The 14,742-nt window shown below is 44.5% G+C and overlaps 1 protein-coding gene across 1 annotated transcript in view; it reads right to left on the bottom strand.

The window, feature by feature from the left end:
• Window positions 1-2,229: 2,229 nt before the first annotated feature.
• The window catches only part of SASS6 (SAS-6 centriolar assembly protein), a 30,216-nt gene continuing 17,703 nt past the window's right edge, over window positions 2,230-14,742 (bottom strand). Inside the window, exons 10-16 of the mRNA XM_040359945.1 lie at window positions 10,271-10,450; window positions 7,163-7,244; window positions 5,654-5,751; window positions 5,434-5,565; window positions 5,253-5,320; window positions 5,052-5,140; window positions 2,230-2,898 (exon numbers count right to left, since the gene is read on the bottom strand). Coding sequence (XP_040215879.1) covers window positions 2,804-2,898; window positions 5,052-5,140; window positions 5,253-5,320; window positions 5,434-5,565; window positions 5,654-5,751; window positions 7,163-7,244; window positions 10,271-10,450 — 744 coding nt within the window. The 3' untranslated portion in view covers window positions 2,230-2,803. The remainder of the gene's footprint in view (window positions 2,899-5,051; window positions 5,141-5,252; window positions 5,321-5,433; window positions 5,566-5,653; window positions 5,752-7,162; window positions 7,245-10,270; window positions 10,451-14,742) is intronic.

Raw genomic sequence — 14,742 nt, 5'->3', positions numbered from 1 at the left:
ATAACTTGTACATATTTTTACTTGGTTATTTAAAAGTGTTCTTTGTATAAAAAGTATTGTATAATTTAATAGATCACTTTTTGTTTTGCTTGGTACTTTGAACATTTCTCATTGGCTCAGATTTGAATGATGTACGTTTACAAATAAACCTAAATATTTTTATATTTAACCTTGCAAAATACTTGTAAGTTATTTTTATACAGAATCCATGGTTATTAATACAATGTGTTTCAGGCTAAAATTAGGAGGTTTGGAATATAAAATACAGAGGATATTTTTACCAAAAGGATTCTGTGAAAGTATAACTCATTGTGTTCATATTATGGAAAATTGTTCTTCCGTTCTTCCGTACTTACCGTAATTGTACTCTTATATCAAAGCGCTATTCGTAAATTTGTGTGATTTGTCATGCAATGACAAATCGCACCCAATTCTTTTCAGTGGCACCCATTCAAATCGGTGACTTTGAAAGTTGCCTGCACTAATTTGGTATGATTTTTGAGCCATAGGATTCAAAGTAGGATTAAAATTGGACCAAAAGTCGCACTGGAAATCACGTAACTTTGGAGATGCACTATTGGGTGTTCTGCCCCTTGCTCAAGCATAAAGGCTAGGGTTGTCCAGATACCGATACCAGTATCGGGACCGATACCGAGTATTTGCGGGAGTACTCGTACTCGCGCAAATACCCCCGATACCTAAGTAGAATACTTCTCTCCCCCCCCCCCCTGGCTGCATATGTGAGGGACATGGCTGCATATGTGAGGGACATGGCTGCATATGTGAGGGACATGGCTGCATATGTGAGGGACATGGCTAGAGGGACATGGCTGCATATGTGAGGGACATGGCTAGAGGGACATGGCTGCATATGTGAGGGACATGGCTGCATATGGGGGGGGACATGGCTGCATTTGGGGACACATTTAAAAAAAGTATCGGTATTCGGTATCGGCGACTACTTGAAAAAAAAGTATCGGTACTTGTACTCGGTCCTAAAAAAGTGGTATCGGGACAACCCTAATAAAGGCAGCCCTATACCCTCGTTCAACATTCCCTAATTAGCCGAGCAAAGGCATATTAGGTGGGGAACATCTGTAAAGGAAAACCGATAAGTATGAAAAACATCCTTATGCCCGACTCATCCAAAAGTGTACCAGCGAATCAATAAAACAAAGAATTTTTTTTTTTTTCAAAGATAAGGCTGAAGTACCAACGACTCTAGCGTTTGCAGAAAAACAAACTTTAAAGACGGGGAAAATATACTTTGCACACATGACATCAGCCAAAACCTTGGCATAAGAAGCCCAGGATGTAGCCACTAATGGCATCAGATGAGTCTTTTCTTCTGGAAGGCAAATATCCAAAACTGACTGAAAGAGGTCAAGAATATGACACAAGGTTTGTCCGCTTGCCATTCTTTTTCTGAAGCCATCTGTAGGTGCCTTGACCAGACCTCCATTATAGGTTGATTTGGGAGAAAGTAGCATTTAGAAATATTACTGCAGAAGACAGGTCTAGGTGTCAAAGCCTCTCCCCTTCAAATTCTTTGCTATTGAAGTCAGGTGTACAATACTAGGTGCAGGTGACTGTCCTGCATGGGGGGGGGGGGGCTGGCAGCTCTACCAGTCATTCTAGGAGCAAACCATGGCCACCTTAGCCAGAATAGCCATTGCCACAACATCCTGACTATTTTCAGAGTGTGCAGAATACAAGGTGTTGTTAGATGAACTTTTTGCTACTCTCCCATCACAGCTACTATTCTATAAGGACATTTGACAAAGAAGCCCCTAATGGCCTATTCACACACAGTGCAATGACTTGTATTTTTCTGCACTGGAAGAACATTGACAATACATTTTGCATGGGCCCTGTTCACACTGCAACACAAGCTGGAGCTGCAGTGAGTTGCGATGAGATGCAGACATGTTGCATTTTACGACAGCAGAGCAGTGGCCTGAGAGAAGTGTCACTGTGCTGCGCTGAAACATGCATCACTTTGCTCCTTCGCCACAACCAAATCTAACAGCTGCCTTTATACTAAATCACCCCTAGTTTATTGTGCGGGCAGTATGAATGCGCCCCAACTATCTGAAGAATGAAAAACTTAAGGGGACTTTATAGAAACTTGCACAATAGTCCAGACATGACCGTTTTATCCACATGAATGACACAACCCCTGAAAAGATGTTTAAAGGCAGATGTTAAGTATAATAAAACAATCTCCGGTCTGTGAAATGGAAGACCTGCCAGATGGCATTTAATATGAGAACATTACATTCAGAATTAGGAAGAGCTCTGATTTAGATATTAACAGTTACACACTCCAGAAGCACACAACATATTTGCAATACAAAATCAGGAGGTAGAATATGTATTAATTTCTTTGGACAAAATAAAAAATGTTAAATGCAATTTATCGCATAATGTGCAAAATACAGTATTAAAATGTCCTACTCCAGTCAGCATTTTAGGAGCTTGAAAGTGTGCCAACTGTTAACACAAAACAATGCTTTGCTTTAATATAAAGGAAAAACAAACTCAATCATCCATCCATATGTTAAAACTTGGAGCACCGATGCATATATTTTAGAAGCAGAAGGTAAGTGAGATCTTATTGCATATTTGTGATATCACACTGATGGCCCTATGAGATCACAGAAGTGCATTTACTTCGCTTTATCAGCCAGAGTCATTCTGAAAACAAAGCCACTGCACTTGAGAGTCTGTCAGTTCTGGTTTATCAACAAGCCTGATCTGTTGGCTCCAAAACCACAAGAAGGGATCACCATGTTTCAATTCATCATGAAGAGGAAACTTGTCCAGGAAAGTAAGCCGACTGAATAGGAGGAGGAACGGCCTTTGCTTGTGTCAGTGTACGCAATGTTTTCTGTGGCTCTAATTAAGGAAGAAAGATCACATCTGTTTATTATATGTGCAAGTGGAACATTAAAGACTAGTATTTAGTGGAAACAAACATGTTCATGCCATTCTGTTATAGACATCTCTATGCAATGAATAGATCCAGAATGAAAATGGTTCTAAAAGCAGAAAGTATTTTACCAGGTAAAAAAAAAACCCATCTGTTTAGCTACACTTCCTTTTATGCTTACCTGAGCCCAATCTTGATCCAACGTTTGTCCAGTGAGGAGAAAGAGCCACTAGCCATTGGCTGCTGTTGATCAGATTCTGTGAGCAGAGAGCAACCCTGGGCCATGCTGTGTCAGATGCACACAGCCTGCTGCTGGAGTAAGCTTGCAGATGTGCCCTTAGAGCAAGCAGATTGCTATGGGGGGCACACAAAGTCCAGGAGCCCAGAGCACCAGCATGGAACCACAGAAGAGGTTTGGGGCTCTTTGCAAAACCATTGCACACAGCAGGTATGACATGTTATTAAAAAAAAAAAAAAAATCCTTTACAGTCACTTTACCTCCATAGGATGTGTACGTTTTATTTATATCACACTGTTTCGGATACAGTGCGGAGGGTTACAACTTGTCAGATTTAGTTCTGTCTGCATCACTTGGGGGAAGTAAGGACATATTATTGGGAGCACAAATATAGGGGATTCGATCACATTCCCAATCTGCTAAAATGCTTCTTCTGTCCCCACTGTAAAGATTGCTTTAATTTCCTGCCTAGTGATTTATTTTGCGAATATTCAGCTTTTGCTTGACACACTTTTCACGTGAGCTAGCCCTGGGGAAGAAAGGCCACCCCCCCCCCCCTTTTTTAAGCAATATTTTTTTTTTTATATACATTATATTTATTAATATTAACTAGGCATCTGTTCAAACAATTACTGCTGACGGAAGGATGCATCTGTCTGGATCCCAACGTTCCCCTTAAGCAAAGTACTTGAATTGTTTAAACAAAAACCTGTTGGAGCCCAGTGGCCTCCCTCGCAGCACAAGTCATTATCCACAGTAATGGCCAGATGTGAAAAAAAGAAACTGTCCTTATCTGGGATTTAAAGGGGTTGTAAACCCTCATGTGTTTTTACCTTAATGCATTAGGGTTAAAAAAACATTTGACAGTTACCAGCCCCCTGGAAAGTCCTGCGTCGAATGCGTTTGAGGTTTCCCCGGGGTTCTCGGCTCTTCATTGGATAGATTGATAGAAGTGCAGCCATTGGCGGGGCAGAGTCCTGCAAGGTAACCCCCTTGGGAGAGCGCTTCCCATTAGGGGGTTATCTGAAGCGGGGGGAAGAGCTGAGAGAGCCACTGGGGGAACCCCAGAAAAAAGCATTTGGGGCCACACTGCAGAACGAGCTGCACAGTGGAGGCAAGCAAGACATGTTTGTTATTTAAAAAAACAAAGCTATAGTATCACTTCAAGCCTATGGCTGGGGGGGAAGCACTGTGCAGGTGGTTCCAACTCTCAGAATATAGGCGGGTAAACTGGTTACTGGAGGTTTGCGGGTAAACTGGTTACTGGAGGTTTGCGGGTAAACTTGTACCAACACACCTTGCATTTTAGGCTGTCTATCGAGTTTACGTTTTCCATACCCCAGCTGTCCACGGGTAGGGAGGCCACCACAACACAAATGGTTGATGCCCTTCTGCATCCAGTATCCTAAAGCTGGGTATACACATATCAAAATGTGTCTGGTTCAGCAGGAACTGGCTGAATTTCAGTATGTGTGAACCTGTCTGTTGAATTCTGTAAAACCAGCATTCAGTCAGCGTTTGTAGCCAATGGCTGCAGCAATAATCAGTGTATTTATGACAATATAATAGTGCAGATAGAGAGATCTGTCGTCAGGTTTATTTTTTCATTTAACCTGCCGTTGAATGGGGGGGGGGGGGGAAAAACACAAACACACACACACACACACTTTTCTGTGTATACCCCACTTTAGAGGGGGCCTATGTACAATTACAATCCCTGAATAACTGCATCTTTCATCTGGACCTGAAATATACCATTATGGGATAGGAACTATGCACACCAATAGGCAAAAGTCTGGAGATAATCTGCACTTGTATGGGCACCATAACCTTCCTGGCGTGCAAACACTGTTGAAGTATAGCAAGTTGAAAAGTGCCTACCTGAAGCAGTGTTCTGGTTAATGCCATGCAAAGGGAGGCCCACTTCTTGCTTCTTTAAATATTTCAAATCCAGGCCTGCTGATTCTCCACTGAAACAGAAAACAGCTTTAACATACTGATCTAGGGTGGTCAAGCTTTAGCAGTCAGAATGGAAGCTCTGGTGAAGTCAGGAGAGAAGCAGTGACATGAGAAGGTACTTACTTTTCTTTGTTTGGCCCAGAAAGGCTTTGCGGCCGATTTAATTTTGTAAGTGGATTATTGTGGTGAACCTTGAGGGTGGGGAAAGAAGAAGAGACCGACTATAACACTTTTGGAAACATAAAACTGAGCACATGTATGCAAGATACCAAATATTGAGTGTCTTTCCAGACAGTTTCCTCACCCTCAGGCCTGCACGGTTTATGTCCAGAGAAGGTTGATGGGAAGATACAGGGACTGGAAGAAAGGACGTAACTGGGTAGGACGGTAGAGGGTAGTTTATGCGAGTGCTGTGACAAGGTATTCTGTTGTCTGGCTGTGGGGGGGAAAAAAAAAAGTTCAGTAAAATTACTGAGGTATTGGCATGCAGGCAGTATAAGTAGCAGATAAAAAAAAAGACTCACCATTTGGTTGGGTGACACTGTGGCACGGAAGGGAGCATTGCTCTGATTGGATCCCACAGAATGAGTCTCATTCAGTTGCTTATTTAACCATGAAATGACTGATAAAGACAGTAAGACAAATTGTTTAACCTTCAGCAGCTTAGAAATCAGCTTCCAAGTTTCATACAGATTAGCCAACAAAGTGGGCAGTGATTGGTTGCTGGATCCAACTACTCAAATGCACCTCAGTAAAAGTATGTAAATATTGGGTTTTAGAGCAAGACAGACAACTTTGATTTAGGACCTTAATTAAATGCTGTATTTTAACCCCCTGTCTACCAAGGTACATTTAAATAAAAATAGTAAACATGGGGTTAAAAGCAAGCTTACAGCTGCTGCAGTTGTGCGCATGGTAGCGACAGCCAACATGGGACTTTTAGATAAAGTGATCCCAGCATCTCTAGAACCTGATCATTTCTATAAGGCTTGAAAGTGTGCACCAGTCATCTGTCCAATGCCATCACAAACTAAAAGAAAAAATAGCAAAAAGTTAAAAAGCAACCTCACCTAAAATAGCCTACAATGTAAAAACGAGATGGAAGGGTGACCTGGGGAATATCGAGGATGAGGAGTAGACTGAGGCACTGGATACGTGCAAGGCTGTTTTACCCAAGCTGTCTGACAGATTAACCCAAATATATATCTTGCACCGTACATACCTCACACCAGTGAGAATAGCCAGATTTAATCAGGGACACCCTTCCATATGCCTGTGATGTAAACGAGAAACAGGCACATTCTATCACCCCCTGTGGTCAGACACACACACACACACACAGATTCTGGAAACGGGTGGTGGTTTCCTTCATGACGACATGGGGTCTCCACTGACCCTAGACCCCAAACTGTGCCTACTAGGTATCTTCCCGGACAATGCCGCCGACAAATACACCAACATTTTCATGCATGAGACCTTATTTTCCGCCCGCAAAACATTTACCAAACTTTGGATGAGACAGGGCCCCCCCCCCCCCCCCCCCCCCCAGGTTGACTGGGTCGGAAGACTGAAGTAAACAATACATTACCTCATAAAATATTAATTTATATTAATAAAGGGGGCCCTGCAAAAAATCAAAAAATCTGGGATCGCTGGCTTGGTGCATCCGATAAATGCGTCTAGTATTGCAGATTACGCCTCTCCCTGTTCATGTACTGCCCAGCTGGGCCCAGGTCATATGCCACCTTCTATGAATAGATATCATTGCAAAACTATATTGTCACTTTAATTACGAATGTATTACTATAAAATAGTATAGTGGCATATAACCCATAGTCTAGGACTACCTGTCCTTTACGTTTTTCAAATCAGTTTAGTAACTGCAGGGTAATAAGGCACCTCTTGTGGAAAATATTGATAAATGATCATTGCTCTAGTTACAGGAACAAAATAAATAAAAAAGGTACACAATGAAAAGGTGTCCATTAACAGCAGCCAAAAATATACATATTATCAGATTATTTTTAACTCACCGTTCTCATTCGTTTTAAGCAGTTCTTTGCTCTCTTCCAACTTTTGCGCTGTTTCTTGAAGTCTCTCATGCAACTTTCCTACCTTAAAAAATAAATAAATCTAGCTTGGTTTCACAAAATTATTACCAACAACATTAACTGCTTACATTTTTTTAGTTCCCCTATAAAAGCAGTCTTAAAGCGGAGTTCTGCCAAAAAATATATTAAAATGTCAGCAGCTACAAATACTGCAGCTGCTGACTTTTAATATTAGGACACTTACCTGTCCAGGGCACCCGCGATGGTTCTCGGCTCCCGGGTGCAGGCATCTTCACAGCCTGGTTCCCTAATGCACATGCTTGAGTCGTTTTGCGCATCCTTACGGGGTCCCTGCTGTCTCCTGCGACCTGTATGTCGGAAAACCGGCCAGGATGCACAAGTACCCTGGCAGAGTTCATAGTAGCTGGGAAAGGAGCTTCTTGACTGGATATGGCATAGGCCTGGATCACAGAGCAACAAATTCAGCTAGACATAGTGGAAGAGGAAGCAGCCTGTCCTGCCCAACCTGAAAAATGCGGAGAGTATCAGAAAGCCGACCAAACGCTGCAGCTGGGGAGGTAGACTCCAATGGCCCTGACCACCATCCAGGCAAGAGCTTCCCCTCGCAGATGAAAGGGAAACAGGCACAGGTAACGTAAAATTATATAGACGGCCAGCAGAAGCCACTGTGCGCTAGGTCAAAAAGAGAATCTCTCTAATATTAAACAATGAAAAAAATAAAAAATTCGTAAGGCCGTCAGAATAAGATTCACAGCCCATGGTGGCAGAAGGCCTAGAAAAGGAAACCTATCAAAAAGGCCCCCCCCCGAAACAGGCATGACAAGGGACTTACAAAATAATGGCTAAGGCTGAACCCTTGCCCCTCACAGAGCTCAATTTTTTTTCCATGCCCCTGGAAAAGAGCCAGGACATGGGAGTAAAATACCTGTAACTTTTTGGTCACCCAATGCCAGGCATGGCAAGAGAAATAAGAAGTGGACTTCCATGTTCCAGTCATCTTAACTACAGGAGATAGGTCTGTATTCCTCAGCACCTGGACCTCAACAGCTAAGCAATCAAAACCAGCAACTGTCAATTGAGGTGGAAGATTGAACAATGGAAGGACTGATCCTGATGGAGCAGAAGGCACCATGGGGTGTCTGTAATCACCCACAGGAGATATGTGAAACCAGTCTGTGTGGTCAGCCCGGTTTCATGCCAAGTATGGAGCCTTCCTGCTCCATACTTGGCAGCAAACATGGAAGGTGCTTCAGTGTTAGGTTTTGTATGAGGGAGTAATTGTGTCACAAAACATGCAAGACCATTGCCCCTTTTCCAGATTCTGGTGCGTAAAATAGTTTGCTAGCCAGTATAGTCCACCTCTAAGAAGTAAACTACTGAAAAAAGGCTGGTACAAGAAATTTAGTTTAGTGGAGAAGTGGAAACGCCTCCAGAGCCATTGCCCAGCTCCTGGCACCCCTATGATGATAGGGGCAAGCCACAGCAAGTGCAATGGTACTCTGACCAGGAAACTCTGGAGCAACGGCGTCCAACAAGGAGAAAAATAACTAAACCCCCCCCCCCCCCCCCAGAAAAAAACTCTAGGATATCAAAGAGGACAATGATATCCTCAAAACTCTAATGGCCCTGAATGGGGAAAAGCTCCATCAACAGCCCCACAAAAGGAGACTGGGTTTTCTGGTAATGATTTGCCAAATGGAGCAGGTGGATAGGAAGGACCTCCCAGCAAACAGAATTGGAGACCAAAACCCAGAGGCACTGATGCAACTGGAAAGATAAGCAGATGGGCTGATCTATCAAACCCAGGACTCCGTTCAATAAAAGCAGAATCCTCTCTAAAGAGTTCTGGAATGGGGTTGTGCATAAAAATACTTCTATGAAGGACCCCCACTAGGCCCATCATCCGGCAGAGAGGTAAGCGAAAGGACATGAAGACGATTTTCCTGTGGAAGGAAAACCATGACCAAAATAAGTTTTCTTGAGTGAGTCCTAGGTACTCCTAATGGGAAGGAGGGATCAGGACTGACTGGAATAAAGGCAAGTTCTCTAGAGATTTAATTGTGATGGACAGCTCGAGTCCAAAGCAAGCTAAGTTCACAGGAACAAGATATCCAGATATCCCACGAGGCGTAAAAGAGCCAAGACTAGAGCCAGTGTCTTAGTGAAGACTCACAGTGCCAATCCAAACAGAAGGTCAAAAGAACTGGAAGGCAGATCTCCCATTATGGGCTGAGGAAACATTGGCGGATGGAGCAATGGAAACATGAAGATGAGCGTCCTTGATTACTATGTAGGCTAGAATCTCCTAGACAAAATGAAGCTCCCATAAAGCACACCAGCAAATCTTGTGCACTTAGAAGAAAGAGTTTAAGGAGTACAGATCCTAATGCAGACAGCTGTTGACAGAGCAGAATCACGGAAGGAATTAAAAGGTAGAAAAGAAAGCGTTGACAAGGTTTGGATGAGAGGGTTTTAATGAGTGGTGTAGTAGACTTGTTTAGCAGGGTGGAGGCAGGAGTTGTATTTGAGAAGGGCAAATTTGTAGAGGGTAAAGTCTTGCAGGGATTTAGATTTACGCCACGCTCGCCAGAACATGCCTGCGTCTCTTAAGACATCTGGTGTTTTGGGTGCTGCCTTAGCAACTAGAGGTAGGGATTTGGGGGCAGTAAAACCACCACTCACCCGCAGGGTTTTAACACCCTCAACTTTCCGTGTTAACAAGCATTAAGAGTGCTGCTGCAGAATGCCACTAAGGGTTCATGCACAAGTGCAGCAGGCACCGCTGCTCCCCTGAAAAGCGATCTGAGTGTATTTGACAGGTGGTGAGGAGTCTATATGTTGCCTCCTCACCACCCGATTTAAATTTATGATTGCAATGCATGCCATTGTGAGACAGTAGTACAGCAATTGGAGTTTTAAATCAGGTGTGAAAAGGAGACACTGCTGTTTAGGCAGATCTCCACCTCTTAAAGGTTACCTACCCCTGATCTACAGTATGTTTCAGTATCTGAAATATAAACACATCTTACCAGTTTGGCTTTAAGTATATCTATCACCCTTTAAACTTACCTCCTCTTCTTTCACATGAAGATTATGCTGGACATCAGTCATTTTCTTCTCCCTTTCCTGAATCAGCTTCTCATTTTCAGACAAAAGTTTTTCCTGCTGCACAGTCACAGAATTTTTTAGCTTTAGTTTGCCCATTAAAGTCTTTAGGTCTCCTTGAAGCTTCTTAATAATAGTATTGGCCTTTGGTAAATAAATGAAAGTAAAAAATAAAAAAACATGATCATTTCAACCAAATTGAACCCACCACCACCTTAATTCAGCTAGATTCTAAAGCACCCGACAAATTGCAATAAAATGACTTGCACTCTTACATACGTGGGAACCTGAACGCCATCTTTAGAAAAGTTGTTGCTGTGGGTAGATGCTAAAATCAGGGGTGGCCAGCGGAGCCCTCTGATGTGGCCCACGACCTCCTGCTCTGGAATGGTGGGTTGGCAAGCCCAGATTGCAGGTTCGTGACCCACCAAACCACAGCATTAGTGCTGTGAATGAAGCTGGTTGGTAGAGGAAGAAAGCGGCTGCGGAGCAAAGCCCCATAAGCCGATGCTTCCTGTACAGTGGAGTCTATGGTAAGTTCAGCTAGACACAGGTGCACTACGCTGCACCCGCGGAGTGTGTAAACCGCAGCACATCAGTGTGAAAGCAGTCTTATGTCCTTTTCATAAGATCGGCTTGACCTAATCGGACCCTCAATTCACAGAGCGGCAGATGCAAACAGACTTTTGTCCACTTACACCCACCTACCTCCATTCCGATCCGCAAAAAAAAAAAAAAAAAAAAACTGAAGGGAATTTGTCCCTTTCCATCTGGGCAGATCGAATCGGAGGGCCTATAGAAAAGCCGCAACCTGTCATCCGCCCTCTACGCTCATTGTGGCACCCGCGACTGGTTTCAAGTTGCTTAAGTGGCCCTCGCTCTTCAAAAGGTTGGGCACCAACCTGACAGCCCGTATGACCCGATATCTCGAGCAGGTCGGTCTGCCCCGACTTCAAGAGGCGGACCTACAGGACCTAAACGCCCCCATAACGACGGAAGAACTGGCGGCGACCGTGAAGGGCCTCCCGGCCCGTAAATCCCCTGGCCCGGACGGGTTACCCTATGAGTATTATAAGGCCTTCCTCCCTCTCCTGAGTCCCCACATGACCAAATTATTCAATGCATTCCTACAACAGACCCAAATTTCTGGCGACATGCAGGGATCCTTCTTGACCCTTATACCGAAAACCGGATAAAGACCCTGCCTCCTGCGCTAGTTATAGACCCATAGCCCTGCTTAATTCGAACCTTAAGATATTTACGAAACTACTATCGATCCGTCTGAATGTTATTCTCCCCGCGCTGGTCCACAAAGATCAGATGGGCTCTGTCCCTCTTCGTCAGGCAGGCGACAATACCAGGAAGGTCATAGACTTAATCGATGTTGTCAACAGAGACGGGGCGGAGGCCCCGATTCTGAGCTTAGACGCAGAAAAGGCCTTCGACCGCCTGAGCTAGCCCTTTATGGTAGCTACTTTGCGACACATGGGGTTCAAAGGACCCTTCCTGCGGGTGGTACATCATCTGTACTCAAACCCCCACCTCCCAAGTTAAAACCCCCCCTTTGCCACATCAACCTCTTTTATGATAACCAATGGCACACGCCGGGGATGCCCACTCTCATCCCTACTCTTTGCCCTGTGTGTAGAACCCCTGGCGGCGACCATTAGGGGGAATCCGAACATTAGGGGCATTTCGGTAAGGGGGTAAGGAATTCAAAACGTCCCTATTTGCAGACATTATTCTCACCCTGACCCAACCCAGGGTTTTCCTACCCAACCTTCATGCCGAACTAGAGGAATACGGGACAGTCTCGGGATACAAAACAAATGCATCAAAGTCCGCAGCCCTCCCAGTCAACATCCCGGAGACCGAGGTCTGCCATTTGCAGTGGAATTTCCCCTATACATGGGAACGCTCTTCCCTTAAGTACCTGGGGGGTGCATATTACCCCATCCTTCGGCTCCCTTTATCAGGCTAATTTCCCCCCTCTCTTCCGGATGGTTAGAAATCTCCTCCAAAAGTGGAAGGCCCATCACATCTCCCTCCTGGGCAGAATCGCGTCCGTTAAAATGGTCGTCCTCCCCAAGCTCCTCTACTCATTTCAGAAGCTGCCCATCCCAATCCCGTATACCCACTAACGCAGACTTCAGAGCGATGTGCCAAGGTATGTCTGGAACTATAAAAAGCATAGGATACCCTGTTCAGTCATGACGGCGTCGCGTAGGGACGGAGGCTTGGCATTCCCTGACTTAGTTAGATACTATCAGGCCACCCAGCTGCACGCAATAGTCTCGTGGTTCCCCCAGGAGGTCCTACAACAAATGGACAGAGATAGAAAAAAATCTGGCTAGCTCCAGTTCACCCAAATAGTCTCCTATGGGATGCAAATGTGGAGGTAGACGCCCGCTGCCTACTGGGATCGATGTCCCTGCTTCACGGGCTCTGGCGCAAGCTGTCCCGTGAAAGTCCGAGTGTTCCCTGTTGAACTCCTTTATCTGTAACCCTAAATTACCAGACAGCCTAACTCACCAGATGTCCTGGCCCTGGGCCTCGCGGAACTTATTCCATTTTGGGCACTTGGTCGACCTGGGGACCCGTAGGCTGCTGGCATTCTCAGAGCTCCAAACGAAACACGATCTGCCAAGACGGGTGTTCTATAGCTACTTACAAATCAGACACTATGCCCAGACCATAGCCCTGCGGCTCCAATTCTCCCATCCTTCTCCATTTGAACGTATTGTTCTGGAGGGTGGCCACCGAAGGGGACCGATTTCGGACATCAGATCCTAAATGCGTATGATTTGCCAGTGCGGGGGAAACATGCATACATGTTGCAGTGAGAGAGAGCTAGGAGAGACACTGCCGACGGAAGCCTGGCAGGCCATCTGGAGACAGGCGGCCAAAAGCTCCCTGTGTACTCTGTATAAAGAAAAACACATACAAGGTATTCTTCTGGTACCAGACCCCGGATAAAATCTATTTTTTGGCGTCTACCAGACTCCATAAAATCTACCCCTCCACCTCTGATCGATGTTGGCGCTGCCACCAAGACAGAGGCTCGCTCTTCCACATCTACTGGGCCTGCCCCCTTATTGCCTCGTTCTGGCAATCTACACAGCAATTGCTCACCCGTCTCCTTGGGACACCAATTCCCCTGACTCCCAAACTGTTTTTGCTGGGCATATCTCAGCCTAAAATTGCCAAACCATATAAAAAAATACTAGGTGCCTAATAGCCCTCAACTGGAAGAAATCCACACCCCCATCTCAGGAGGCCCTGTACGCTAGGATCAAGGATGTGGAGCTGATTGAGAAGATGACAGGCAGAATGCAAAGAGGTCTGGAGGGAGTGGCATCGGCAGGAGTATTCGCCGGGTGTGGGAGCAGACACAGTAACCTAGAACCTATTCTTGTTTTGTATTTTCCTTCTTTCTTTTCTCTTTCCATTTCTCTCTCCCCCCTTCTTTCTAATAGACTACTGTTGCAGTGTTTGCGACACTAAATGTGAGATACGGTTCATTGTGCTAGGTTTACCGACATGATCATTGGAGGGACTAGTTTTTATAGCCATACTGCGCTGGCCATTGGCCCAATCCCTCCTACTCCCGCGGTTTGTGGGAAAAGTCTTCATATTTCTTGGCACATGTTTGCTTTGACCTTTTAATGTATGTGTTTTATCGCAAACTGAACTGTTTTATATAAATAAAAAAATTGTTATTTGAAGGGAAAAAAAAGGTTGGGCACCCCTGTGCCAAATTATCATCACACCTACAGAAAAGGTTAAAAAGGCATCTTTAAAGCCATTGTAAAACTTGATTTTATTTTATTAAAATAACAAACATGTTATAATTACTTGCTCTGTACTATGGTTTTGTACAGAGCAGCCCTGATCCTCTTCTGGGTCGAACGTGCCGTTGCTTCAGTGCGCATGTTTCGATGGCGTCGGCACATGCTGATACAAGGGATATCGCCTAAATCATGCAGTTTTAGGCGATATCCAAGGTAGCTACAGGTAAGCCCTATTATAGGCTTACCTGTAGTAAAAGGTGGTTGTAATAGGTTTACAACCACTTTAATATTCACCCTTCTCTTGCTAGTATTGAAAAACAAAGCAGTTAAAGTGGATGTAATTTGAGCTGGGCACATATATCTGCAGTATTTTCTTATCTCTCCTCTTCAAAGCACTGTTCTGACACCTGATAAAACCAGGCTGCATTTTGTATCAAGAAGGGTGCTATAAATAGATTAGCAGAAAGCTGCTTTAGTCACAAAACAGCTCTGAAAGCTTCTGTCTATCTGGAGGGGAGTGTGTGCCTTTCCTCCAATCAGCTGTCTCCCAGTGTAATCCAAGAATTCTCTCAGTGCAGAATGAGGAAGTTAACTTTCTAAACAGTATATAAAGCTGAAGACAGCAGATATACATGTAAAACGTAT

The sequence above is a fragment of the Rana temporaria genome, chromosome 7 (genome assembly GCF_905171775.1).
Source record: "Rana temporaria chromosome 7, aRanTem1.1, whole genome shotgun sequence".
Classification (NCBI taxonomy): domain Eukaryota; kingdom Metazoa; phylum Chordata; class Amphibia; order Anura; family Ranidae; genus Rana; species Rana temporaria.
Note: the sequence above shows the minus strand (reverse complement) of the source record. Positions and strands in the feature narration are given on the sequence as shown.